The sequence below is a fragment of the Patagioenas fasciata genome, chromosome 2 (assembly GCF_037038585.1).
Source record: "Patagioenas fasciata isolate bPatFas1 chromosome 2, bPatFas1.hap1, whole genome shotgun sequence".
Taxonomy (NCBI): Eukaryota; Metazoa; Chordata; class Aves; order Columbiformes; family Columbidae; genus Patagioenas; species Patagioenas fasciata.
The window spans coordinates 96,658,545-96,686,086 of NC_092521.1; the positions used below are offsets into that span (position 1 = coordinate 96,658,545).

General features: G+C 42.4%; 2 protein-coding genes and 1 long non-coding RNA gene across 13 annotated transcripts in view; 1 reads left to right on the forward strand and 2 right to left on the reverse strand.

Moving 5' to 3' along the window:
- Positions 1–131: 131 nt before the first annotated feature.
- SIRT5 (sirtuin 5) lies at positions 132–10,059 on the reverse strand. Of its 2 annotated transcripts, none has more exons than XM_065832722.2 (9): positions 9,956–10,059; positions 9,243–9,378; positions 7,046–7,179; positions 5,515–5,740; positions 4,073–4,160; positions 3,062–3,115; positions 2,023–2,146; positions 1,095–1,210; positions 132–440 (listed from the first exon to the last, which is right to left on the reverse strand). In XM_065832722.2, exons 2-9 carry the CDS (start codon positions 9,358–9,360, stop codon positions 365–367), a joined length of 936 nt encoding a protein of 311 aa, XP_065688794.1. In that variant the 5' UTR covers positions 9,361–9,378; positions 9,956–10,059; the 3' UTR covers positions 132–364. The 2 variants fall into 2 exon arrangements, with proteins under 2 accessions (XP_065688794.1, XP_065688793.1); XM_065832721.2 differs by lacking the exon at positions 9,956–10,059 and adding an exon at positions 9,626–9,831.
- Positions 409–24,648, forward strand: LOC139827216 (uncharacterized). 2 transcript variants are annotated; one of them, XR_011737557.1, is made up of 3 exons: positions 409–527; positions 6,839–7,088; positions 24,400–24,648. It is a non-coding gene; the product is annotated as an uncharacterized lncRNA (long non-coding RNA). The 2 variants fall into 2 exon arrangements; XR_011737556.1 differs by lacking the exon at positions 24,400–24,648 and adding an exon at positions 13,843–14,114.
- The window catches only part of KIF13A (kinesin family member 13A), a 114,344-nt gene continuing 99,359 nt past the window's right edge, over positions 12,558–27,542 (reverse strand). For 6 of the 9 annotated variants that reach the window (XM_071804604.1, XM_065832719.2, XM_065832718.2 and 3 more), the window contains 8 exons: positions 26,345–26,437; positions 25,362–25,514; positions 24,858–24,935; positions 24,235–24,282; positions 23,681–23,792; positions 22,307–22,458; positions 14,966–16,046; positions 12,558–14,085 (listed from right to left, as the gene is read on the reverse strand). In XM_071804604.1, coding sequence (XP_071660705.1) covers positions 13,799–14,085; positions 14,966–16,046; positions 22,307–22,458; positions 23,681–23,792; positions 24,235–24,282; positions 24,858–24,935; positions 25,362–25,514; positions 26,345–26,437 — 2,004 coding nt within the window. In that variant the 3' untranslated portion in view covers positions 12,558–13,798. Of the gene's footprint in view, positions 14,086–14,965; positions 16,047–21,236; positions 21,758–22,306; positions 22,459–23,680; positions 23,793–24,234; positions 24,283–24,857; positions 24,936–25,361; positions 25,515–26,344; positions 26,438–27,542 lie in introns of those variants that run through there. The other 3 variants (XM_065832720.2, XM_071804607.1, XM_071804606.1) reach the window with 3 other exon arrangements.

Sequence of the window (27,542 nt, forward strand, 5' to 3'; positions counted from 1 at the left end):
CCTTCCGCCGCCAGTACGCATGAGCACCCCAGCAACCACTCCCCCCGCCCCTGTGCAGACACCCCGCCCCGCCATAACGGCCACGAGCCACGCCCTCCCCCCCCAGGCACGCGCGGGCGCACACACACAGAGAAAGGCCGGAGAGCGGCTGCTTGGGCTCGGGGCAGCGGGGCTGCTCGCTCCGTGCCGCGCCGCCCGTTTATTGCTGCAGGGAGCAGGGGAGGGGACAGACCGGCGAGACCCGCCGCTTCCGCTTTCTCCCCTTTTCCCCTCCCCACCTCCCCCTGCCCCCTCCGCGCTGGGTCCCGCCAGGCCGGGCTGCAGCTGCCGGTGCGGCGCGTCCCCGCCGGCTGTTCCCGGGTGCTCAGGAGATGATCTCAGTCTCGTGTCGGGCCAGCGCCGGCGGCAGGGTGGTCCCGCAGGGGCCCGGGAAGTGAAACCTGGAAGGAAACAGCCGGGTGAAGGGGCGAGCAACCACCAGCAAACGCTGCTGCTTCTGGCGGTGCCCGAGGGCATCTGACACGCAGGTAAGGCAGCTGGTCCTGCCTGTGAGGTAAAGGGGTTTAGGCCTGCTAGGACCTAGAGCCAGGCGTCACACTTAAGACACAAGTGTATTTTTCTAAGTTAATTCCAGTAAGAAAGAACAATAATCTTCTCTTTCTTTTAAGAAGGAAATAATATTCAGTGCATCCCAATGACAGGATGAGCGGCAGCAGGCACAGACTGAAATATAGGAGGTTCCCTCTGAATATGAGGAGAAACTTCTTTACTTTGAGGGTGCCAGAGCGCTGGGACAGGCTGCCCAGAGAGGTTGTGGAGTCTCCTTCTCTGGAGACATTCAAAACCTGCCTGGACACCTTCCTCTGTGATCTGCTCTGGGTGAACCTGCTTTAGCAGGTGGGTTGGACTGGATGATCTCCAGAAGCCACTTCCAACCCCAGCCATTCAATGATTCTGTGATATTTCTTAAGCATCTTGGAAGAAACTAGATCATGTATGTTAAAAAATTTTCTAAACATTTCAGAAATTCAATGGAAAAGTCAATAAAGATGGAGGGGACTAAAACTTACTAGTTTAAGACTGAACAGCTTTACCTGAATCTGTTTGTAGCAGGAGTGGCTTCCATGTTAAATTCTGCAACTGGCACTCCTCTGGCAGATACCTGAGGGGCAAACATAGCAGCAGGATACACCACGGAGGAGGTCCCAACCTGCAGGGACAGGGCAAAAAATTCAGAAGTGTAGCAAGCAGGCCAGTAGTTAAACAGACAAAACCAAATCAGCCCACAACGTAAGGACCGTTCTCAGAACACTGGATCTGCAAAACCACTAAAGCATGGAAGATCCTACAGAAATGAAACCAAATCAGTATCTATATTTAGTGTCACTGCACATGTAGCTATTTAACATAGCATAAGAATCAGGAATTGTTTATCTGATGCAACCCGAAGAAACCTGTTTGGAGATTTTAACTGTAGATGAACAAAAAAATCCCAGAAACAAAATGGTAGACTTTGCTTTCAAGAAAAATAAAACCACCACAAGATGTCCCTTGTGTTACTTGAGATTATTGTCTGAGGGGTATGCAATATTCTGAGCAAATGTTTCGGGGTCACCAGTGTAAAACCTACATGGCATGTAAACAACCTTGCGAAAATGGAGCATGTGATAACAGCTAGTTATGTTCTTAGGTTTTGTAACGTCTTTTTAAACTGAGCATCAAAATAATCCCGTTTTTCACTGTTTAAGAAACTTTTTAAATTAGCTAACCTCTAACACTTGAAGCTTTTACATGTGTGCACACTAAATGCAGAGAGCAGATACCAGCTGAGCAAGATGCCCAGTGTATGTAAAATTTTAAACTTCATGGTCTTAATGTTGTATACTTGATACTAGAGAGTCCCTCAGGTGCTTTTAGCTCAGTCAAGGAAGTGCAGATGCATCTCCTTTACCTGGGAGGTGCAACCTCTTTAGCTTGGCTTCCCTGCTGGTTAAGAGGATAGGTTACAGAAGAGGCACTCACCACCAAGCAGAGGTCACATATCTCAAGCTCCTTCTCAACCGCTGTCAGAATGTTAGGATCCAGGGTTTCACCAAACCATACAACGTGCGGACGGAGGAGTCCATTGCAGCCGTCCTCCTCACACCTGTTTAAAAACCACAAAGGGACAGCATGTTGTTTCTGACATGCAAATTTCAAAATTTCAACCTGCAAAATGGCAAAGCAGTTTTCATTCTTATTTGGACATGTCTTTATCTGCCCTCATTCTTCTTTCTCTCCTCTCTTTCGCAGTCTTTGTGCTGGACAGAAGGCAGCTGATGCCATGCTACATGTTTTGGAAGTACACACACAAAATGGCTGGCTGAACAGTTGTCCAGCTCAGATACTTTATCACATCTTTCCTTTACTCAGCTCCTGAAATGCATGAAACTTAAAAAACATAGTAGGTGCTACAGTCCTCTGCCTCCATCAACATTAACAAACTGGCCATCAGGTTTTTAAGGAGAAAGTGAATTGCAAGAAGCATCGCGTTAGCCTCTTTTCCTTAGGAACCAGATGAAAAATATAGTGGCTTTTTACGTCTACAACTACCTAAGGCAAAGCTTCAGCCATTATAAAAAAACACTGTGGCCTGCTTAATTCCTGCAAGGGACTATGCTGTGGCGGTACCCCAGTGCAATATTAAGGACTGACTAACAGTAGGCAGCACCTGCAAAGTAGTAAATTGTTTACTGTGTAGAACTTAAGTTTCTTACTGCAATTCTCTGACTACTCCAGCTACTACAAAACCCATGAACTGAAGCATGTTTCACCTTGATGTTCAAGTACACAAGCATGTGATCCCTTTAGCATCATGATAAACTAGTACACATTCCTGTTGTCTGCTGTCCCCTGCAACACCAGGTTTAGATTTAGACTCAGTTCTCTGAGGCAAAGTCGCACATCTTTTTCTGTAGGATGTTTCTGTATCCTTCCAAAACCATATGAACAGCAATATAAGCCTTTGAGATGCACAAAGCACGAAGAGGTAACAGCAAAGATCAAAGCAGCCCATACATACTGAGGAAGTTCTTCAACTGGAATAGCGGCGTCTTGTGTTTCAGGATCTGGAGCCCTGAAGTTACAAAAATGAAATAAATATTCAGTCATACAAAAAGTGCACTTTATATATTAATAAAAACTTAATATTTCTCTAAAGCATGCTCTCCAATCAAGGAATCTTTGCAACTTCAGCCAACTTCAACACCTGCTACAACCCTAAAATACCCTACAGAGGCCAGGCCGGCATTTGCCCAGAATTATCCCAGAGCTAAGCAGCTGTAAGAAGCTGGTCAAAGTCTGTCAAAAGCACAACAAATATTTATGTAGCCATCTGATGATTTGGCAAAATACAAAGGGGAAAATACCTAAAAATCTGAGCATGTGCCTGTCCTGTTTCCCTGCCTCCTTTTTTTTTAATGGTGAAAGAAAGAGGATGGCTAGAAAAAGGAGACTGAAGGATTCTTCTGCAACTTTTAAAGTTGCAGAAATCCTGGGAACTGATGCTTCCCTCCTGATTGTTCCATGCATCTGTGTTTTGAGACCTGTAGTCATGAGAATCTTATTGATGAGTTGAAGGACAAGAGCTGCTCAAGAGATGCAGAAGAGGACAGTCAGTGTATCAAGTGATGACAGTCTAATTTAAGGAGTAAGCATCCGATTTAATAAAAAAAAATGGAAGTTGAATAGGATGGGAGTAAACACACATTCTCAAAGAGTACAATTGGTTGATGTCCAGTATGAGAGTTCCAGACCATCTGAAACTGTTCTAATTAAAATAGATATAATGTTGTGCTAACTTAGAGGTTAACAGCTATTCATTCACAGGACTTGTATCACAGGCTCTCACTGAAGCTACCAAACAGTACACTCCTGTTTCAAAACAGTTGTGTGAAATTTAAGCGTTAATACTACTAAAGGAAAATGAGGTGGTTGGCTGAAACTCCTGTACAGTCCTAAAATGGCTCCTTTTCTATTGAACAGCAGATAGACAAAGTAGAAAATGCAGAGTTTACAAGGCAGACAGTATTACCCTTTGCCAGCCAATGCGGGGCATATTGGACTCTTGTAATTTGCAGCCACATTTCCACAGTTGGTGCATCGAGTTTTAAATAAACTACCTGAAAGGCACAAAGAAAACATCAGAGATCATGCGATTGCTTCGAGGACTGGCTGCACAAACAAATGGCTCTGTTTATTTGGACAGCCTTTATTTGACTTTGAACTTATACCTTGTGGGTAACTTACTATATGAATGTAGCAACCAAGTGTTGAAACCTGGCAGCATTATCCAGGAGACACTCTTTACTACACATGGCCTACACACCGTTTTGTTTGGCAACCCAAGGTGACCAGCACTGTAGTCAGGCACAGACTGGGCCCAGCAAAGACAGGCACAGCCCTTCCAGCTGAAAGGCTGCAGTGAACAACAGCAACGGTCCCTCTAAGCTATGATTTGTTCTACCTCACCACATGAGTAACACACAGTCTCTTAACAGTATTTCAGAGGAAAATAATTATCTAAAATATCATTGAGGGAAATTATTTCTGCTTATTGCTTTTCCCCTTGAATCAGAAACATTTTCATAAAAGAATATATGCTGCTTAACACTGTTTTGTTTCATGCAACACTCCCCAACCCCAAGACTTCTGTAGTGTTAGTAACATGCTGTAGAGAAGTGCAATATCACAAAGAGTTTAAAATTGTTTAAATTTTGTAAAGACTAAGACTAAAATTAAACTATACCCAAGACTTTATCCTTGGATCCACAACTGCAAAACAATTTGTGCAAGTTTCCTGTGTCCAGATCACAAAGCAGCAGTGGGAAAAGCCGTTTAAACCTTTCATGGTACTTTAAGAGTTAAGAAGCATCATAGTGCTGGACGACCAGGATGGGACTTTGTCCCGGGAGACATTCACTCTGCAGCAGGGCCTGTGAAGGCACCTCACAGGATGGAGAAAGGCCTCCTCACCCTCCATTTTCTCCATCCCTGCAATGTACTTCATCAGAGCCAAAGCTCCACTGACCCCCATGCACTACACCTGTGTTGTGCTCCTCTGGACTTTGCTGGAGAGGGGGCGGGAGCAAGGAATGCCACTAACTATAGGGAAGAGAGAGGGAGTGCCACTGGGTGTAGGAGAGAAAGGCAAGGGGATTTCATCTGTTTCCAGCCTCTTCTTCCTCCTGTAGCCAAGGGCTGTGCAGCAGGTGGGTCTTTGAAGGACAGAGGAAGAGGGGCAGGTGGCAGAGCAGAAAGCACCAGAGATGGAAAGACCAATCTTGCCAATCCACATTTTACTGGGGTCAATACCAGTGTGGCAACACCAATGTTAGCGCAGGCTGACATTGTGAATAATTTATGCAAGTTATTATAATTTTTAAGACAAATTTATTTTCTCCCAGTACTTATCCTGTTCTCTCTTCTCTCCCACAAGTTTGCTGGCCTGTAGCAGCCAGGTAACCTGATTCTTACCATGAATTTCTAGGAGGTGCTTTGTGCCTGCCTTTCTGTGTAGTTCATCAATATTCTGCGTAATGACCACAACACTCCGTCCTTGCTTGCTCAGCCGCCTTTCACACTCTGCAATGGCGATATGTGCAGGATTTGGATGTTTACTCAACATCACTTCCCGGCGGTAATGGTAAAATTCCCATACACGAGAAGGGTTTCGTGCAAAGGCCTCTGGCGTAGCCAACTCCTGGAAAAGACGTAAGAATTAATTCTAGCAACAAATGGGCAGGAAAATTCCCTCCCCAGATGAAGCCTGCTAGCATGCTGCCATCTACACTACTACCAGCGTAACACCAAGATCGAAAGCAGATTCTTTATAACCAGATGCAGTTGAAAAGAATACAGTTCAATAGCCCTTACAAGGATGACAAGTCAAAGTATCTTATTGAGGAAATGACTGATACCAAAAGTGTGGTACACAGTCTTACACAGTACACTCGGACCTTATTCTCTGCTCTCCTACCAAACTATTAGGAGTTTTGTACAGTACAAAGAAAGGTATTTCAATACACATGATTTTTGGCGTTCAAAATTCTTTTCCACAGCAGCCATAAAGCTCAGTATCACATGGACATATTTCCTTTGCTAGCAATTTCTTTATTGCCTTAAGTGTAACACAGGCCAAATTACAGCCATTGTCAAAACCCAAGTCTAACGTCTTGTGTTCATGTGCCTACAAAATCTAGCTATACTTTTCACACTAATTTTGCCCTATCTTTTTTTAAACAAGGAATAGCTCAGTATAACGCTTCCAGGCCCAGTTCTGCTGATCTAAAATCAATGAATACAAACTTTCTGATGCAGAAGGACTAAGCATTTATACAAACACTTTATTTGAATTAATAGCCACTGAAAGAAAAAACACACCTTTAGATTCAAACCATCTCTAAAACATGATCTCTGACCCCTTTTTAACTTCAACGAATCTTTAATGAATGCATCATTAAAAAACATAAAGCAAATGTGATTGCAGGGTTTGGGGTAGCAATTACTGACAGAGTAATGATTATTTGAAACATCTGCAGCACCACGAAAGATCAGACTCACAAGGTACCAGTACAAGTTGTGTATTTTGGTGCTCTCTGCTGCATCACTCCACTCTCCAGCATCTGCTTCCACCTCTTCTCCCACCTGTGTCTCTAAAACACTGGCAAGATCACACCAGCAAGGGAGACAGAGCTTGTGGGAGACTTAGAGACTGGGAGGAACCCTGTCCCCAGACAAAACAAAATCCTAAAACATTTTTAAAGAGTATTATGAGAAATCAAAATTTTTTCCCAAACAGACGATAACCCAAACAACAGAAAAGAAGCAGCAGCTGCACAAGCAGCAACTTCACAGCGTGGCGAAGAGCTGCAGGGAGAGCTGTATCCCCGCCGTACCCCATGGGAACACCTCCACCCCCTGAGGCACCCATCTTCTGACCCTGCAGGCTTACCTACCTGATGGAGCGAGAAGCGCAGCTGCGCAGAGACCTGCCACCCGTACATACCTGGGCCTGCCACTTTCTCCAGAAACCTCCAGCCCCTCTGAAGGTAGGAACTCCACTCTCTGCACTAACTCCCGCCCCTGTGATGATGGCTATGTGCTTCGCTTTGGCAAACACCTCTCGAAAATCAGCCATATCTGTGCGTGGGGAAGAAAAACAAACAGATGGTCAAGCATAGTTCTATATAAGAAGCCATACAGTTCTGGCAAACTTATGCATCCAGAAACGGCTTCCACATACACCTCCCATGACTTTAGTTTCAGAATACTGATTTGTTTCTGAACTTCTGTGTAGTGGAATTTTAAGAGCAATTCCTGGAGATCCTCAAAAATGCATCTAAGCAAGCCCAGTAAAACAAAATGTATTAAACTGTAAATGTACTCAATATTTGCAAGGCAGAGCCTTAAAATAAAACCTCACACGAGATGCTACCATAAAAAAAAAAATATCTCTTCCAGTTTACCTCAGATATTAAGGCAATGTATTTCAGAATCACAGAACAGCTGAGGTAGGAAATGACCTCTGAAAATCATCTGGTCCGAAACTCCTGCACAAGAGGGTCAGCCAGAGCAGACTGTCCAGGACTGTGACCAGTCAGGTGGCTTCTGAGCATCTCCGAGGATGGAGACTCTACCACCTCACTCTGCACAACTCATTCCAGTGTCTGACCACCCACACAGTAAAAAAGTGTTTTCTCGTGTACAGATGGAACCATGTGTGTTCCGGTTTGTGTCCACTGCCCCATGTCTTGTCATTGGACACTAGTGAGAAGAGTCAGCCTTGTCTTCTGAACAGTCCCGGCTCTCTCAGCCTCTCCTCACATGTCAGATGCTCCAAGCCATTAATCATTTTTGTAGCCCTTTGCTGGATCCTCTCTAGTGTATCCATGTCTCTTTTCTGCTGGGGAGCCCGGCACTGGACCCAGCATTCCAGGTGTATCTCACTAGTGCTGAGCAGAATTGAACAATCACCTCCCTCCATTTGCTGGAGATGCTCTTGCCTAATGTTCAGGACAGCCATCAGCTGCCTTTGCCACAGGGGCTCATTGGTGGCTCATGGTCAACTTGGTGTCTACCAGGACCCTGAGGGCCTCTCCTGCAAAGCTGCTTTCCAGCAGGTTGGTCCCAGCCTGTCCTGGTGCCTGGGTTTATTCCTCCCCACGGACAGGATTCAGCATTTCCATTTGTTCAACTTCATGAGATTCCTGTCAGCCCATGTCCCTAGCCTCTTGAGGTCTCTCTGGACCACAGCATGACCCTCTGGTGTATCAGTCCCTGCTCCCAGGTTTGTGTCATCTGCAAACTCGCTGAGGGTTCGCTCTGCCTCATCATCCAGATTGCTAATGAAGGTGTTAAATTATATCCCCAGTACCAACTCCTACGGTAAGCAACTAGTGACTGGCCTCCAGCTGAACTCTGAGCTACTGATCACAACCCTAATCTTCACATTTACTATGTGGGGGGTTTTGTTTGGTTGTTTTGTTTTTTAAAGCAAGGCTGATATCTTTTATGAGACACAGTCAGTGGAGAAGTCCCTGGGTGCACAGCACAAGAGCCATAGAGGTGGACAGAGAACACCACAATTCTGATGCCCCATCTGCTCTTGTAAACTAAATGTCACAAGCCTTGAATGTATAAAGATCAGGCCCAAAGTCCTCCTGGTCTAGTCTCCAGTCTCTGACAGCAGCCAAACGCTGATGCTCAAGACAGCAGAAAAAGCAAGTGCACCTTGGCTATGCAACTCTTAAGGCTTATTATTATTATACCTGTGAAGTTTTGTGTGCAGTTTTCAAATTAAAACACATTCTCAAATTAAAAAAAAAAAAAAAGGAAAAGAAAAGAAAAGAAAGATAATATTTACTACTACTAGACTGAACAAGGCTCCTGGAGTTACCCAATATTCTGCTCCCAAGTTGTTCCAAATGCTCCAGGCCCTCTGTAATTCTTGTGCACAGAAATGAGAAGGTTTATTACCCATTAGGATTATGAAAAGGAAATGCAATTAATTAGCATACATTTGTGTGCATAGATTATAAATACTACAAACAAATCACCACACAACCACACTAACTGCAACTATACAAAGTTTTTTGGAGCTATCCATAGAAGACAAATTTTAGTAGCTGACCAAAAAAATCCAAACCTCAAATCTAGCTTAAATATCTCTCCGTGGTAGTAAAGAAAACAAATAAATGTCTTACTTGAACTAGGACGAGCCATTTCCAAACAAAACTTCTGTTTCTTTGAAGAAGCCTTAAATCCACAATGCACTTGGGAAACCAACCTTCTAGCAGTAAATTGGAAGAGACTCATCAGCATCCCTTGGAAACACGTTACCTGAGAAGAAATAAATAAAACACAAGCAGCCCATTCAGGGTGTGTATTTCAGAACGCACGTACGGAATTCTCCGTAAAGAACCAAGTACAATTATTATTCCCGGTTTTCTCCTGCACCTTCAAATTCCCGACCCCCGTGCTGCAAAACCGAAGAGATTCGTTCTGCCCAAAGACCACCGACCCTTAAAATTAGTTGCCCAACACAGCAACGCGCACCCGTCGCGGATTTATCTAACACTCAACTCACGCGATGCTTTTAAATTTTGTTGTCTCACGCCGAGAGCAACTCCCAGGATCAACTGCAATTTTAAGGAGGGTAAAGCAAGCCCACGGCCGCTTCGCCGAGCAGCATTCGCACCGGGACGCAGCTGCGGCACCAACCCCAGCGGGCAGCGAGCGTACGTGCAGCTGCCCGCCTGCAGAAGGGCGAAGAGGAACCGCGCGGGGGGACGAAGCCCCGTCGAGGGGGAGGCGGCGGCGGCCACGCCGCCGCCGCCTCCCCCTCGACGGGGCTTCGTCCCCCCCGCGGTTCGGAAGCCCCGGGGTCGCGGGGTCGCGCCCCGCCCGCGTCACCTACCTCAGCGGCGGGGAGCGGCGGCGCCCTTGCGGCTCTGAGGCCGAGGCGTGCGGCGCCTCACGTCCCGCCCCGGGCTTGCGACGGGAGGCGGCCCTCGCTCCGCTCCGCTCCGCCCCCCTCGGTGTGTTAAGGCAGGAGGGGGTGGATGGAAGTCGGCACGGGGTGCTGTGGCATCGCGGCTGCCTTTCGGCGTTGCGCTTTCCCTGCCAGAACGAGCACATACTACATTACACCCAAATATGTCTGAAAAGCTGGATGCTCTTCCCGTGTGATCGGTGTGATGGTCGCAGTTCACACATTAACCGACGAAACTCCTGTAGGCTGCTATGCTAACATAACTTGGTCATTAACAACATCCTGATAGCTTACTCGGTGTTTCCAGTGTTTTTATGAGGACAGCTGTTTTTAGCTTGTTTTTCTGCAGGAACAAGACAGCAACTGCTTTCATCCAGCCTCTTCCTCTCCACCCGTCCCCAAAAGCTTTAACTCTCTTTAGTCCTTTTCAGTCAAGCTGAGATTTCACTCCTTTTTCTTTTTTTCCCTTTGAATTCTGTAAATTACCAGCTAAACAAATAAAGAGGTCCCTCAAACACGTACCCAAACACAGGAGAAGACTGAAAGGCGAGCCCTACCCTATTGCAGAACTGCTCTTTTAAGCCTCATCACCTGGTAACCAGCCCATGGAGCTTCTGCCTTTGACACAGTCCCTTGGTACAGGGCCTGGGCAGCTACAAGAGGGAAGCAGGGGAGACAGGCAACACCCAGAGGTTGCTTCCCAGGGGCTCCCAGCTCACATTCCATTCACTCCTCTGCTTCATGGCACTTCATAACAGCATGTCATATTCTGCCCTGTTGCAAACATGAAGAAAGCCTTTTGTGGAGGAACGCTGTCAGCAGTATTGGTCAAACACAACACTTCTGCTTGCTGGACTGTGACAGCTGCTCTCTGACAATCTCCACATAGGTGCATATGCTTGAAAAAACATGTAATAAACTCTTTCTGAATATAAAGCCTGACACGATCTCATCCAACACTAACTGTCCTGATGGTCAAAATCAGATAATTCTGTCTGGGCCAGGGAAAGCACTCAAATGACAGGTTTGTTCTGGCAGCTCAGACAAATGAGGGATTGGCTCTGCCCTATGTTATTCAATATTATGACCAGAGATAGTTTTTTTAAATTGAGGTCTTAGTATGGATTGTACATCCTGCTTATTAGGCAGGGTATTTTAGGTGCTGGTTAAGGTAAGGAAAAGGAAAGGTAAGGTAAGGTTAAGGTAAGGAAAGGTTAAGGTAAGGAAAAAAAAAAAAAGGCAATTTGCAGTTGGACTATCACCACAACATGATTCCACTATATTCTATATAGCAAACTACTAGTTTACAATTACAAACAGAAAAACTACTTCTGTGTTTATGTACCAGTTTGAGGAGCACATCAACTAAAATGCTTGCAGTTCCACATTAAGCCATCACATTCATTAGATATGCTCCTCTAACTTTAACTCAGAGCAGGGCACACTAAAATGCAAGATTTGCAAAAGTACAGGTCTTTGAATGACAGAAGCCATGACAGCACAGGTTATGCAAAATGTGTACAACACAAAACTAGGTTGGCGTGTTTGGGTTTCTCTTGCACATCCAGATTGTATACCCCATGAAGCAAAATTATGCCCATGTTTCTTCAGCAATGATGCATTCTGTATTCTACAAAGGTCAGAAGCCTGCTTCAGCTGATGGTAACCTGGTGTAAATATACTGCATCTTCACCATAAGAAAATGGCCACATTAGCTTTCAAAATTGTTTGTAGTGGCTTTGGACAAATATGTTTATGCCAATGTCTGTGCGCACACACGTAAGTGTGTACTTTCTAAAAAAAGTGTTGTTAAAAGATTAAAGTGGCATCTAAAATTAACTTGAATACCATGGTGCTGGGTATAGGTACCTCACAGTGTTCTAGGATCATCTGTGCCTGCCAAAACACTTCTGCATAAAGTGTTTTTTCTATTATGGTAATTTCCTCCAGCAGCAGTATAATTAGCGCAGCGAGAGCAGCTCTAAGTGGACACCAGAAGTATGAAATGTTCTGCGAAGATATTAATTTAACCAATGCCAATTAACGCCTAAGAATCCTGTCTCAGAGGAGCCAAAAACTGTGTCAAGGGCAAGTACCCTGAAATGTGCTCTCCCGCTTTCCCCACCCCCAGCATGTTACCCTCCCAGCTGCCAACCGTGTTGCACTCAGCTGAGGCAGTTACAGATTTAGCAGTGAGTCTGTCTTGTCCGTCTTCCAGGAACTTGTCCTGTCTCCCCCTGACCCACATAACACCATTCCCTGGCAGGAACTCCCCAGCTCCGTTCCCTGTCCTGTGAAAGAAGGGGAAAGCAGCAGGTGAGGAGCGGGTACCCACAGGGGCTCCTGTTCTCCGCTTAACGCTGCATGAACCCATCAGTGTAAAAACAGGTGACCACCATCCAGTCTTCCACACCACTCGTATTGTCCTTCAGCATTTTTACAAAATACTTTGCAACTGAGCACCACCACCTAGAACCAGCTTACTATTTGACCATGAAACCTAATCATACCAAATACAAGCAAAACATTTTCTTTTTTAAATCCCAAGTAAACAGTCTGTATTCTAACACACAATAGGTCTGTACCAATTAAATACACTATGGCAGTATATAAATTACAGTTCTTTACAGGAAATAGTAAAATACGAGAGTCTGCTTACTGTACACAACAATCAAAGAACAGCAGCTTTTCAGTAAGGTCCCAGGTATCTCAATCATCCACTTGCTAAGAAACAAAGAACAGATACAGCAGGCCACTCACTTCACTCGTTTTTTTACCGTGTTACTTTACAAATATCTAGAACGCTTGTACAGGCATCTACAGTATCTACATGTGGAACAACTTTCTTAGGAATTCATGAGCACCAGACACAAATCCCTCCATCATTCCCATTATTAAAATAAACTTTACAGATTAAGATTACTTTAGCAGGTTCTATTTCATCTTGATAATAACCAGCAAGTAACAAGTGCAAAGTTTGCAGTCATGATCCATTTACTGCTTCTTTGTTTCTCTATTCCCCCACACACCCAAAAAAATAAGAGCCCCCTAAAAACCCCAAAATGTTGTCCTCTCACACCCTTGCAGTAATACTGGTTCTGCAGTCAAACTGCCCAGCTGGCTTATGTTAACAGGTGAAATGCCAGATGTACAGCTTCAGGCATTGTTAGTCATTTCAACCCAACGCCAAGTCAGCACAGTGGCAGGCCTCTAGGAAGACAAAAATATACGAAGCAGTTGGATATTTCAGTGTGCTTAAACACAGAACATAAGGCTGCACGGTGCCCAGTGACTAGAAGAAACATGGCACCAAGTCATCAGTTAAAACATTTACAATAGAAAGATATAAACAGCAAGTGTGTCAGTCTAAAACAAGTTCTTTGGTAATTAAGAAGAGCAAACCGTAGCGCTTTTTTTTCCAAATATGGATTTACATCCTGTTTTTTCCACAATAAAATATTTCTTGTTGTTTAAAATATATCTCCCAAGTTGCCGTGTAACAAATAGTCCAGTACCTCAGTTATCTACAGATCAGCTTTAACTGTATTTTAGTGTGCAGCTGTATCTGCCCACTGGCAGACAAACTATAGATACACATTCATATATATATATATAATATATATATTATTTATAAAAAATTAGAGAATTAAGTCAAGGACTCTAGAGAATACACATTCTGTATGTGTACATTAAAATGTACAATAGCTTCAAAAATCCATGAAGTTTTCTACACAGTGATGCGTGTAGTAAGTGCAAAAATACTACAGTTTAGTTAATCCAAGATTTCCTGTTTTCCTGTTTCCTGGAAAAAGCAGAAGCAGCTGCATCTCCTGAATGGCAGAGGACGTCTCGTCCTGTTTTAGGAGCGGATGATGAGCCTTGCAGCACAGAACTTTTCCGTTTCTCTGAAGTGGAAGATGCCTGAGGGCAGGAAGTGCTACTCCATTTCCTTGTGGAAGCTGGTGCTTTGCTGAGGCGCCCGGGACGAACAAAGATGCCATGTCGTGGTTTGCAGTGGAAGTACTCTCTGCCTTTTACAGTTCCATTGTGCTTCCCTTCAATGAGAGTAAATGCACAGAATTAATTGTTGGCACTTTCATTAGCACATACAATTGCAGTGTGAATATCTTTGGCCATCTGTTAAAGAGCTAAGATTTTTCATACTGAGTGATGAAACCAGATGCATACCACACACTAGGGAGAAAAAAACTTGGAAAGAAGGGCTTGAATTGTGACCAAAGAGATGATTTCCTAAAATATTACTTCGTTAACTAATGGTTTAAAAAGTCAAACATCTGTTCATTTTACAAAGCAAACTATCCTCAAAACCAATTGCTTACAAAGCTTAAAACTTAGCTGTCAGAGCAACTTCCAGTGTCAATGTTAGTATCTGTTAAACTACTAAAATCATCTTTTAAGAAGATAGAAAGCATTTCTGTAGGAATCTCTTAACACTTGCAGAGCACTGACTTTTTCTGACTCCATCAAATTGAAGGTAAAGAAACCCTGTGCTCTCTAAACTTTCCCTAATGGGGAAAAGAAAAAAAAAATCTCTTTGACAGCTACAGACAAATGCATTTGACGAGTCATGTCCATTGTTAGTACTGCCCACGAACATGCATGTTCATTAAAAAAACCAAAATCTGCCAATTATAGGCTTTGCTTGTTTTCCTGATCTATAAAAACAGATGGGTATCAATGGGAAATACCACAGCAAGCAAAAGCACTATTCTGCATAGAGCAAGAAGAACAGGGCTGTAAGACAGTTAAAGATTAACCCTTAGCAAAGTATTCCTATAAACAGAAAGCCTAGATCTGGATGCGCATCAGATTCCAAGCCTGTATGAAATCAGAGGTATTTTCCAAGCATATGATTGTACTCTAAAACCAGATCATTCTAACTGCATAGATAACCCAGAGTGGAATTAGTCTTACCCAGCTGAACGTTTAGTTCGACTCCAACCCAGATTCCAGCTGAAAAATCCACCATTCCAACATATCTCACTGTGCCCATCTTATTACTTCCAACACAGACTTGTTCACCCACTGCCACCCAGCTAGGCAAGACGTCGGCCTGATCTGCAGAAGCACCTTCTTCACAATCAGAAGCATCCAAGTGGTCCTTCCCAATAACATAATCTATGGCAGCGTCGGGACCAGTCTCGGGGTCTGAAGTCTCTTTCATCAGTGTCAAACACAAAGGGTTTCCCACAGCATCTCCAGAGCCCAGCTGGACCACGCACATGCTCTGCTCCACCCCAGCTCCTTGGGGTAACTCTGAGGCATCTGCTCCATTAGAGGACAGAAGGGAACACGACTGCGGAGCTGTCAAGTGGTCAAAGTCCTTTCCATCTTCGACGCCCATGAACTCCGTAAAAGAGTGATCTTCCAGAATGTCCGTCGTGTGCTCAACTGTTGCTTCACGTGCTGAAAATTCAATTGTACGGCAGGTACTTTTGCCAGCCGAGGAACTTAAAGCAGGAAATGATCCAGCTCTGGGCAACTGCTGAGAGTCTCTGTCAGTGGCATCAAGGGACAGAGGTACTCGTTCTGCTAAGGCACTGTTTTCTTTCAGTGGTAACACAGGTAACTTTTCTCTCGCTAACTCTTTTTCTGGCTCTCGACATTCCTTATTTGAAGAGGACCTCAAATCATGTGCAAGAGATGATCCTGAGGGATCATTAGAGTCCAGCTCCTTCATGTGAGTGGCAAGCTGGTCTGTGCTATCACTACAGGGAACAAGCATGTCAGACAGAGTAGCATTAGAGGCACTGTGGGAAAAGTAGCCACTAGTAATACTGCTAGTGGTGGGGCTGCGGGATACCTCTTTCTCAAGAACACGTGAACTCATGAAGTCTGATTTAGGAGAAAACCATTCCCTGTTCTCCAGGCTAGCATTGTAAACACTGAAGTCGGCAAACTCCTCCGGTACGTAAGGCCGGAAATTTTGAAAACTTTGTGGACTTATCAGCTTCTTATTAATGGCCTCCAACTCGCTGTCTTCCTCCTCAGAGTCCTGCAAAAGAAGAGTATTTAGCGGGATTAGAAAGCTATGACAGTGAAGTTTTCAAAATAAACTAACCTTCCGTGACTCTTTCCTTTCTGTACATGGAGAAATATATACCTTTAATGTTCTTTAACTGAAAAATGGAAAACACCTCTGAAAAAGGCTGCTGGGAACTTATCCTGTCCACACCAAGCTATTCAGTTTTCAGAAAATAAATTCTAAATAGTTCAGAAAATATAAAGCAGTAAATTTTGGTATAAGGAAAGCTCACAACATGAAAAAATTATATGTTTACATATTTTCATCACACTCAATTTTTTATAGATACATATTATAAACTTCCTTTTTCCATGATTTATACTAATTAAATCTACTGAAGGTATTCTATAGAACTAACTGACCACCTACCAAGATAAATATAAATAAGAATGGAAGAGGCCTTACAGTGTCTCAGCTGCAATACTGATGGCTAACATTTTGTTAAAAACTATCCTGCACAACGGGATTTTCTATTAATCTGATACCACTGAGGCTCAATAATTTTGCTCACCCCTAGCTATCACACCTGAACACATTCATAATAATTGAAAATAAAGGCACAAGGATCAAATATTACAGAGAATCTTCAAGGAAGCATTTGTGTGCATACATGTATGTGTCTGGAGGGAAAGTGATGTTAAATCGAGCTGGCAGAATTTGGAGGTAGCTCCCTGAATTTGCCTTTGCTAATGAGCGTTGATTTGATGCGCTGCGACCAGCAGTCTGTCAAGCTGCATCTGAGAAAAACCCCAGCAACATGGCTTGGCTGCTCCCCCAACGTAAAATACTGCAGGCAGGACTCCAAACGGATGCTTTTTTAAGTACTTCATTCTTCACAGAAACATATTTTTTTATATATATGCACATGTAAGCATATGTATATATACACACATCTTCAGAAAAAATGAAAACTGCTGAAATTTAGAGGAACTCAAGCTCCTGTTATTTCTCTATTCCTTTACCTGCATCACGGATTTCAATTACTGATCCAGTCAGACCCTGTGTGATATAAAGTAGTGTGATGCTTTCAGTTACCTGCCATGAATCACTGATGGAAAAAGAAAAGCAATATACTTAGCCAGACGACCAGTGCCTTGAGAACCAGATAAAACACTGTCTTGAAAATGCTTACTATACTTCATAATAACCAAGACTGCTCAAATAACTTTGTAAAACAAAGCTTCAAATACATAGAGACAGCAAACAGATTTGTTCAGTTTGCATAAGTCAAAATAATCACATAACCGTTTAGGTCGGAAGGTACCTCTGGAGGTCATTTAGTCCAAATCCCCCTGCTCAAGCAGGGTCAAGCAGAGCAGATTGTCCAGGACCATGTCCAGTTGGGTGCATTTTGAGATCCCCAAGCCCAAAGACTCTTAGAACCTCTCCGCACAACCCACTCCAGCATTTGACCACCCTCACAGTAAAAAATGTTTTCTTGTGTTCAGATGGAATCTCATGTGTTTTAGCTCCATTTAGTCCATTGCCTCATGCCCCATCACTGGGCACTACTGGAGAAAAGTCTGCCTTGCTTTCACTCCTTTCCATCAGGTATTTTCACACATTGATAAGATGCCCCTCAACCTACTCTCCTCCAGAGTGAACAGTCCCAGCTCTCCCAGCCTCTCCTCATATGTCAGATGCTTCAAGCCATTAATCATCTTTGTAACCTACACCAGGCAGTAATTGAGTATCTTTCTTGTATTGGGGAGCCCAGAACCAGACACAATATTCCAGATACAGCCTCACTAGTGCTGAGTAGGGAGCTAGGATGACTCCAACTTTCTAGCTATGTCCAGCATACTGTTGTTCTCTGCTGCAAGAGGGCATTGCTGGCTCATGGCCAGGTCATTTTCCACAAGGTACTTCTAGGTAAAGTGGCTCTCCAGCCAGTCAGCCCCCAATATGTACAGATGCAAGACTTTGCATTTCCCTTTGTTGAACTTCATGAGATTCCTCTTTGCCCAGTTATACAACTTGTTGGGGTCCCTTGGAATAGTAGCACAATCCTCTGGCGTATCAGCCACTTCTCCCAGTCTTGTACCATCTACAAACTTGCCAAGGGTGCACTCTGTCCAATCGTCCAGGTCCTTAATGAAGGTGTTGAAGAGTACTGGCCCAAGTGCTGAGCCCTGGAGTGCAATGCTTGTTACCGGCCTCCAACAGCACTTTGCACCCCTGATCACAACTTTCTGGGCCCAGCTGTTCAGGCAGTTGTCAATCCACTTCACTGTCCATCTATCTAGCCTGTACTTTGTCAGCCCACCTATGATGACTTTATAGGAGTATAGATGTCAAAGGCTTTACTAGAGTCAAAGTAAACAACGTTCCCTGTTCTCATCCAAGCTAGTCACCTTTTAGTTCGTTGTTTTCATAATATTACAACTTCTGATGTTTATCAAATATGATGGGTTTAAAATATTAAATGAACTCCAAATCAATAAGCAATTCATGAAGTATTTCTAGTGAATACTAAATAAACATCCACTTGAAACCAAAAGGCATTTTTATAACACAGTTATTTGTTTCTCCTTCGAATCCCACAAAATTCACCACTGGACTCAAAAAAATTTTAGTACGCACAGGGTCTCTCTTCAGAATCAGACTGGGTAAGTCAGAAACGGCTCTACAGATGCACAGACGCTGGTGACATGGTTTGTGAAGAATGCTGCAAATAGGTTATATCACCTTATGAGAGACAAAAGGTGCCCCTTGTGGGGACAAGAAATATTTCCTTTCAAAGCTTCTCTTGAGCTTCCTGATTGGGAAAATCAAGAAACAAAGCAGTTTCGTGTGGGGAAAAAAAGAAGGAAGCCACCTTGTACTGCTCAAGCTATTGGTGGAAATAAAGATAAAATCCTTAAAAAATTGATAATGAAACTGCAGGCACTTCCCTGGGACATAACAGACTACAATGAAAAACAGATTTAAGAACTGGTAACAGTAAGAATGTGCCAGCAAGGACTAGGGAGATAAGACTACCCATCAAGATTTAGCAATAACAGAAACCAAGTAAGCAAGACCACAGAGCAGCTTCCCTCCACTTGCTTCGTAACAAACATACTGTGTAGTTAAAAGTTTAAGTATCTGAGTTTTCAGATCCCTAAATTACAGCTCTCAAGTAACCTCAAAGATGCTAGTTCCCATTTTACTAATCTAAAAATCAGTAATACTCCTTTAGTGGTTGCATCACTGATGCTTCCATCCTCCTTGGCCTCTAGGAGGATTTGCTCTTGGCCAATCCCCGCTTAGATCTGTTAAATACAGGCAGTAGTCAAAATATGCTCCATATGAAAGTACTGCATCCAACCTTTACATATTCCACTGTACTCATGTATTTTATAGATCATGCCCTTATGCCATGCTGTTCTGAAATAGCTGCAACACTAAACACATGTGGAAGTGCTCTTTGAAATTCAAGGTCAAATGCTGTATTTCAGGCCAATTGAATAAAAATATGGTCAACTGCTTTTTTGTTGTTGTTGTTGTTGTTCCTTCCTTTGACAGAGGTGATTGGAATACTGAAGAGAAGTAAAGAATAGGTCCCAAAGAAACATGAGAAAAAAGCCAAACATCATTCTTAGATGCAGAACATTAATCTAGTTACAAATTACTAGCTTCCTGTATGTTTAGTCATTTTATTTCTGTGGCATTTTTTTTTTACATGCTCTAAGATGCAAGTGAGCATCACACCTGAAGCAACACTAATCATCCAGTGGTTAATTAGGAGAATGAGGCTCTGTACCTTAGAGCAATTGTTTACAATATTGATTAATAACGTGAAAACTTCAAATCAGATAAAGAGGAGCAGCCAGCTGAAGTTTCATGCAGAGATGTGATGTTGCCCTAGTGTAATCTCGGACCTTGTTCTGAAAGCACTGTTCAATTCAAATGTGTGGAATTTATACACCAGCCTACGTAAAAACATAGACTTGCTTCACCTCTGAAAAATGCAAGGTAGCCTGGGAAGCCTACATCTTACAAAGGCCTCCTTCCTAAAGTGATTAAAAAACCCCAGAAGTCATCATTTGGTAAACCTGATGCCATAAGCTGGGCAGGGCTACCCAATGCAGCCACCTCAACCTCCTCCCCAACAGTGGCTGCTGATTCTTGCCTGCCTCCCCAGTACCCACTCAGGTGTCTCTGAGGTGATCACACAGGGCAGTAGAGCCAAACAAAGTGGGAGTCTAGTCACCAGCTGGATGGATCAGTTCCCTTGATCTGATTTGCTATGCAACCAAATGAAAATGTGTTTTGGTGCAAGGGAGAAGCCAGTGCAAGGGTAGGAACAAGCAGCTGAGAACTGAAAGAGCAGCTCTTTCCAGGGCCCTGTTGGCTACAGCAGGCTTACAGTATTCAATGAATTAGTTCCATTCTAATCGGAAAAGCCCTGTGCAGGATATGTTACCCTTTTCCAGCTCTGAAAGCTTGTGCTTATCTTTGGAAAACAGCACAGGCAAATGCCTGGGTTAATTCAGGGCATGCATAGAGTGGGACCCTTTTTTTACTCAAGGGACAAAAACTGCCCTGAAGTTGCTATGGAAAATTTTGCAACTCATTTTGTGACTCAGTGCAAGTCAGCATGTCAGTTACCTTATGGAAAATTAACATGATTGAGAATAAAACAGCTACTACCCAGCAGCCATGCTTCAAATATATACACTAGAACATTCCAGGTACTTTGGTATAACAACCTACAAAATAGCATTAGAAATCCAGAACAGATTTCTTGATGGCTTGGCTGTATGTTAGGAATGAAAATAACTGTTGAATATGAAGAATCCATCACTAGCACTTCACGGTAAAGGAGGCCTATAACACTTACAGGTAACAATTTGAATGTTCCAAATTCAAATTAAAAGCTCTGATTAAAGCAAGTATTTACAGCCATGTTCCACAGCCCGAAACCCAAGTCCACCATAGAGCAGAAATGATGATACGCCTTTTGTTGAAGCAGCAGTGAGAAAAGGATTTGGCAGGTGAAGAAAAAAAATAAAAGCCCTCCACCTCAATTCACTGTCTGAATTATGATGAAGACAGGCTGCAGGTTAATTAAGAGCGGCAATCTTATTTAAGTCATATAACTTCCACATCAGGCAATGAGAAAGCTTTTATAGTGTACCCACACCTAAATGCACGGTTACTTACACCAAATGGGATCATTCCATTTACTCTGGGGTATAGTCACAAAATCTGGGTAACATACAAGGTACATTAGAGCAACAACAACATGGTTCACTAAACCACCCTTTACCTGATCATTCGTGCCCTGTAAAACTAAAGCCTCCCCTCTTCCGCCCACCCCACAAAACAAATCGCATCTAAATATTAAATAACAAACAAACAAAAAACCCCAAAACCAAACAAACCAAAACCACCAACTGAGTTAGTTCCAAAGACAGATTGCATTTGCAAGCCAGGCAAGTGTTCATTACAACCATTAGTTACAATCAACTGCAAGTGATTATATCCACATTACACCTTTTATCTGCTGCGGGTAGCGCAAGCTCCTTAGGCCCATCACCAAGCCTAAGCCCACCACCAGGCCTCGTAACAGCAGCTGGTACAAAACTTACAATCTTTTCCTCACGTGCGCTACTGCTTTCTACGGGCATGCTGCTGGCATTGCTTCCTGCAGGCAGCACGCAGCCAGCGCCACGTGCCCCAGGGGAAGGCAAGCTCTGCAAAGGTTAAGACACGCAACACATCACACAAACCACAATTCCCACCACAGCGCCACATGTGTGCGAGTTAGGAAGGCGTTAAAACAAGTGGACCGTCCCTGCTGGCCAGGTGTCCACAAGAATTCAAGTTAAGAGGCAGAGAAAGTGCGCTCCTCCCAGCAGAGGTTTAGGTTGAGGAATAAAGGTCAGAATTGTAACTGTCTAGAACACTGTTTCACGGAATTACTTTTTATCTTCGAAAAAACACACCGACATCTTGCTGAAGAAAAGAAAATGCAGGTTACTACTACTTAAAAATAGAACAAAAGTACCCTATAAAGGAGAATACTTACCAAGAAGTGGGAAAAAAAGAGCAAAACCATAACATTGTTCCAGGAAAAAACACAAACACGAAAACCCCACCACATATAAAGAACAGTCTGATTAATATAACCAGAGAATTACAAAATTCTATTGCATCAGATGCATGCTGCAAACAATTTGCCAAGGACACAAAATCACTCAATCTCCATTAAAAAAAAGCAACAGGTGGTTTTCAAAGATTACCTCTTGACTAAGCAGAGGTCGGCTTTCAAGTGGGGTCTTCCTTTTATGCTCCTCTTTCACTGGCATTAAGGGTTTGAAAAACTTCGGTGGCTGAGGAGAAAATGCTTTGAAAGGGCTGGCCATTAAGGCATGGGAATTCTCTGATACAACACCTAGGAAAAAAGCAAGAACACTGTATTTCATTTCTTCCTATCTTGTCCACAAGAGCATAATTTAAAATAATGCAAGGTTAAGCCATGCATTTTGCAAGTTCATGACTACAGAAAGAATGTCAATATTTATTTCGGTATCCAACCACTGGCCCAAGCATGAGACAACTTTCCCTCATAGAGCTCTGCACTGCCCTGTTTCCCCAAAAATAAGACAGGGTCTTATATTAATTTTTACTCCAAAATTTATTACTTTTTTTACATGTATAGCTGCCTGGATGCTTTTTAAATTGGCTGTTTTATGAACTGTACCTAGGGCTTATTTTTGGAGTAGGGCTTGTATTTCGAGCGTTCTCAAAAATCCTGAAAAATCATGCTAGGGCTTATTTTCGGGGTAGGTCTTATTTTTGGGGAAACAGGGTATGTCCCTCTGATGACTCAGAAAACAGAAGGAAAGCAGAGAATGGCAGTATCTGCCCCCTCTATTCTGAGGCTCCAATATTTCTCCTTCTCACCTCAGCCACAAAAGCGGTGAGAAGTAGAACTGACAGCTCTTCGCTTCCTGCACCTCACCTGATCTCTGCCCACAACACCGCCAACTCGGCCCTGAACTGAGCCAGCAACCCTGCACAACCAGGATGACCAAAAAGGAAATTATAGACAAGGAAGCAATGCATAAACTCCCAGTCCCAATATGTGGCAGCAGTGTCTCTACCTGTATTGCCTGTTCAAGAAGAGTTATAATTTGACCTAAAGAAGATAAGGCATCTGACATGGCAGAGCAAATATTCAGATTATGTAAAGAACCTCAAAATGATCCTTCCCACTTTAATAAAAATATTTTCATTTTCAAATTCGTGAACTAATAGCACCTCCTTCTGTGTGTTCTATTTTGTTCTTTTGTTGTTTTGGTTTTTGGTTTGGGGTTTTGTTTTTTTGCATCCCCCCACCGTTTTGATTCACATGTAGCTTGTTTTTCTGCTTTTCTCTCAGTTTCCTGGACACTCCCAATTTCCTGTCCTTTCCCAGATTTTTTCATGCATTTCTCCCATTCTCCCCTATGATTACATTTAGCTGCTGAAGTAAGAAGCTGGATAATGCACTCAGTAGGAGAAGAGCACTGAGAATTTGTTAGGAAGAGAGCACTGAGCGTTTAATTTTCAATTTAATGCTGTAATTAAAAAACAGCAAATGCTGTCATTACATATACATTTTAGAGTCTCACCACTGCCATCTTTGCTCTTGCGAGGTGACTCCCTGGGTAAAGTACCATAGCATGATACATCTTGATAACTGGAAGAACAGTCAGATATATCTAGGTGACTTTCAGCCCAACCCTAAGAAATAAAAATACATAAATGTGCATGTGGATACAGGCAAACATGGAAAAATTAATAGACAAACTCACAGGTAAGTTGTTGGTTTTTTTTAAATAACCCTAAGTAATCTCAACTTTGACTTCAAGACAATTTTGTCTCACACAGATGGATTATTTAGCAGCTAATTAGATTTTCAGTGAAGTATATTAAGTTTTGCTATAACTTCCCCCTTCTTAAATATTTGTTTCTGCAATTCTAACATGAAGAGCAGAGAATTACAAGAAGGTTTAATTCAAGATAATACATTATTAGTGCAGCATTTTGTAGATATATTATGTAAATAGACAGCTAAAGACACTGTTTTCCTATTTTATTCAATTCTCAAATACATCTTGCTTTTAAGAGGGAAAAAATCTCAGAATGTGTGCCATTTGGTTTTCTGAACTTCATATTTACATACCTTATCATCTTCATCACAGGCAGAAAGATCTAGTCGGCTACAGGACACCTAAAAAACACCAGCAGGCAGAATGACAAAATGCCTACATTTATTTATTAAACACAATGTCTTGAGGAGACACTGTGATCATTTAGTCCTAACATCTTTTGTGTTCTCTCTTTACAGGTAAGACTATTTATAACGACAGCTACGTTTGCTCTGTGCGAGTGGATGATAGGAGGACGTATAAAATGCACACAAAATGGCAACGATCCTTTACACTATGAATAAAGCTACAGAGACTTTGAAGAAAAAGTAACCTGAATCAGGGCAGTCACCATCCTAAACTACTCCCAAAACTCTTGTAAGAGTTTAACTAAAGTCTTATAAAATACGAATTGAGACCAACCCGCCCACTTTTCTGTCAACTTTGTCATCTCCCAGGATGGAGAGTTGTGGGGAAGGGCTTCTATTAAATGATTGAGTCATTCTCCTTCACAACAACTTCTCTATAAGTTGGTTAGTCCTAGCTCAGAATCATTATTACAATATCACATCGTGTGTGATTTTTACACCAGCACACAGACACTGCCCCCCCCCACACCCAATTAGCACTAATTTACCAAAGGATTAAGTATCCTTACGTTGTGGACATTTGGAGTGCTGATGCTCCTGCGGATGTTTCTTGCTTTGGTGGAAAGTGCCTCTTTGACCGTGACTGCCTACATAAAGAAATGATTACACTAAAAAAGTGCTCACATCAAAGATGGGCAATGCCATGGTGGCCTCATGAGACATGACCAAGGAGGATAGAGACTTTTTTCGGTGTGGACAGAGACAGCAAACAGGGCTTGCATTTAAAAATCTTAATTTGCACATACAACCACCAAAATTTGTTTCTGAAATTCATTCTTTGGTCTTTGCCTGTTCGGGTTCCAAGTACTACACCATTGCCAACTACAGTTACTAGACCTACCACTGCTGGAATTCTTTATTTCACAAAAAGTCTTACATTTATCCATTCAATGTTCTCTAAGGAAACTCAAACTAAAACCCCAAGCAACACTTAGTATTTTTAAAAGACCAATTATCTCTACTTGAATTCTCATAAGCCAGCTCAATAGCTGCAAGAAGTGCCTTTTCCTTGCCTGTCTTAGTCGTTCAAGGCTCAAAATGTTCTCCACTTGCAGCACCCCACGTGTGTATTTTTCAATGTACGTTTCGCCATCGGATGTGCCCTCATTTTCACTCCTTGCAGCCATCAGCGCCAAGGTCTCGCGATCCTCAATTTCTTCTGTAGCCTAAATTACAAGATACACTAATTAATTTTTAAAAAAATTAAAGCCTATAGGTTTGAATATATTGATTTAGACCATATCAATCCAGAAATTAATTTGGATTGATAATCCTTAATTGGTAATCCTAATTACAATCACTGATCCAGGACTTTTCAATACAGATGTAAATAATGCTGAACTAAGAGATCATGCTCGAAAGAAGCTTGCACATTTATTGGAGTCGGTGTACTTCTAAGAATAATGCACATATAAACTGAAATTGCATATGTTAAGGATTAAATAATAACAGCTTCCTAGGCAAGTAAATACATCTACCTTCCCGTATCTTAGCTATCCTGTGTAATTCCCTGGAGTTTAAATTTTAAAGTACTACTGCACAGAAGTGACCATTGCATGGTGACAAGACTAAGTTCTCATTCATCCAGATTGTTTACCTTTAAAATAAATGTGAGTGCATTTACAATTTGTACAAGCTTTGTCTTCAAAAAGCAATTTACTTTCCTGTGCACTCCTTTTCCCAGCTGTTCTGTTTTCACTGACCTGAACATCCCTCTGAGTACACTTTTTATTCTCTCTGTAGACACTAATATGATTTCAAAAATAGCTCTACTACAATAACTCAGTTAAACACAGTAGAAGAGAAAATAAAATCCCCACAGTTTCCAACTGATTAAAGACAAACCTGATCTCACCACTGAACTTCGGGATACACACTTCAGCAGCTGCCTCTTATTAGCAAAGCAGGACATCCACTTCCCCATCAGTACCACCCACTGCGGTAGGTCATTCTGTTCCTTTCAACGAATTTACCAGAGGAATATGGTATAATTTACCTTTGGTATATTGGATACTATTTCATAAGTCACTCCACAGGCATAATATATATTTTTCAAGGATATTCTCCTTTTCAGGCTCTGGGTAAAACTCTAGAAACAAAGTAATTTTCAATGATTGTTTTGACAATGATTATTTATGTCATTCTAAGAAATAAAAGGTCACAATGCAAAAATTTATTTTACCACAAAAGCACATCTTTCAGGACCATAATTTAGTAAGTTCCTTTTTCGCATTAATGATGCTTTAAGTACTCTTTACGGCCCTATGCTCAGTACACAATGCTACTAAACTCAATCAGTAACATTTTCCTCCTTTTATGCACAGATGCTCTATCCTCATGTAGTAACCTGTAACAGATAAGCCACTTCTTGTGGCTGCAAGAAATCTCTAATGTATGGATACCAACATTTCTCATTTTGTCAGCCATCTGTTAAACATGCAAAAACTTCCTTTTGCAATAGCAAGGCACGACTTGGCTTTCTAGCCGTAACTGAAATAGTAGCCTGAGTTTTCACTTTTGTAATCACAAGCTTAGCACACTTCATTGCCAGGTCAGTTAGCCCTTACACTTAACTTTCATGTAATAAGGGATTTGAAAGAAATGAAACTAGCAATGACAGTATGCCAAACACAAAAAGGCACAGAATTTAGCTGCTTAGCAAGTTGCTTAGTAATAACAACAGCTGTTTTGTGCTCATTCCCCTGTTGTACTGCAAAATCTGAAGCAATTCTGAAATACCTTCTTGGTCTCAATCAAGAAAACAGAAAGGAACTTAATTTCAGAGAGCACCTCACTGTTTAACCCCAGGAAAGCAGCAAAGGGGAACAGCAACCCCTCTTGTGGTCAAAGTAAATGTCCCAGGAGGATCATGGTGTAAAAGTAGGTGGAGAACATACACATTTGGCTAGTGGTGGGAAACAAGCCTAGTTGGTAATTAACTGAAAAAGCAGAAAAGAGAAAGGAAAAAAGATACATTTTGTTTACACTGAACACCTGAAGGTCTCAAAGATGCTTTCAGGAATAGAGTGACTACGGTGACGAGCTACTACCAACTTCTCTGAATCAAAGAACATTTCAAGTTGTATAGACCAGAAAGTAAAATCCTTTTCTGTTGCAAAACTAGCACCTGTTACACTTTGAACCAAATCAGGCTGAAAAATGGACAGTTCAAAGGTATCTACTGGAAGTGCAGC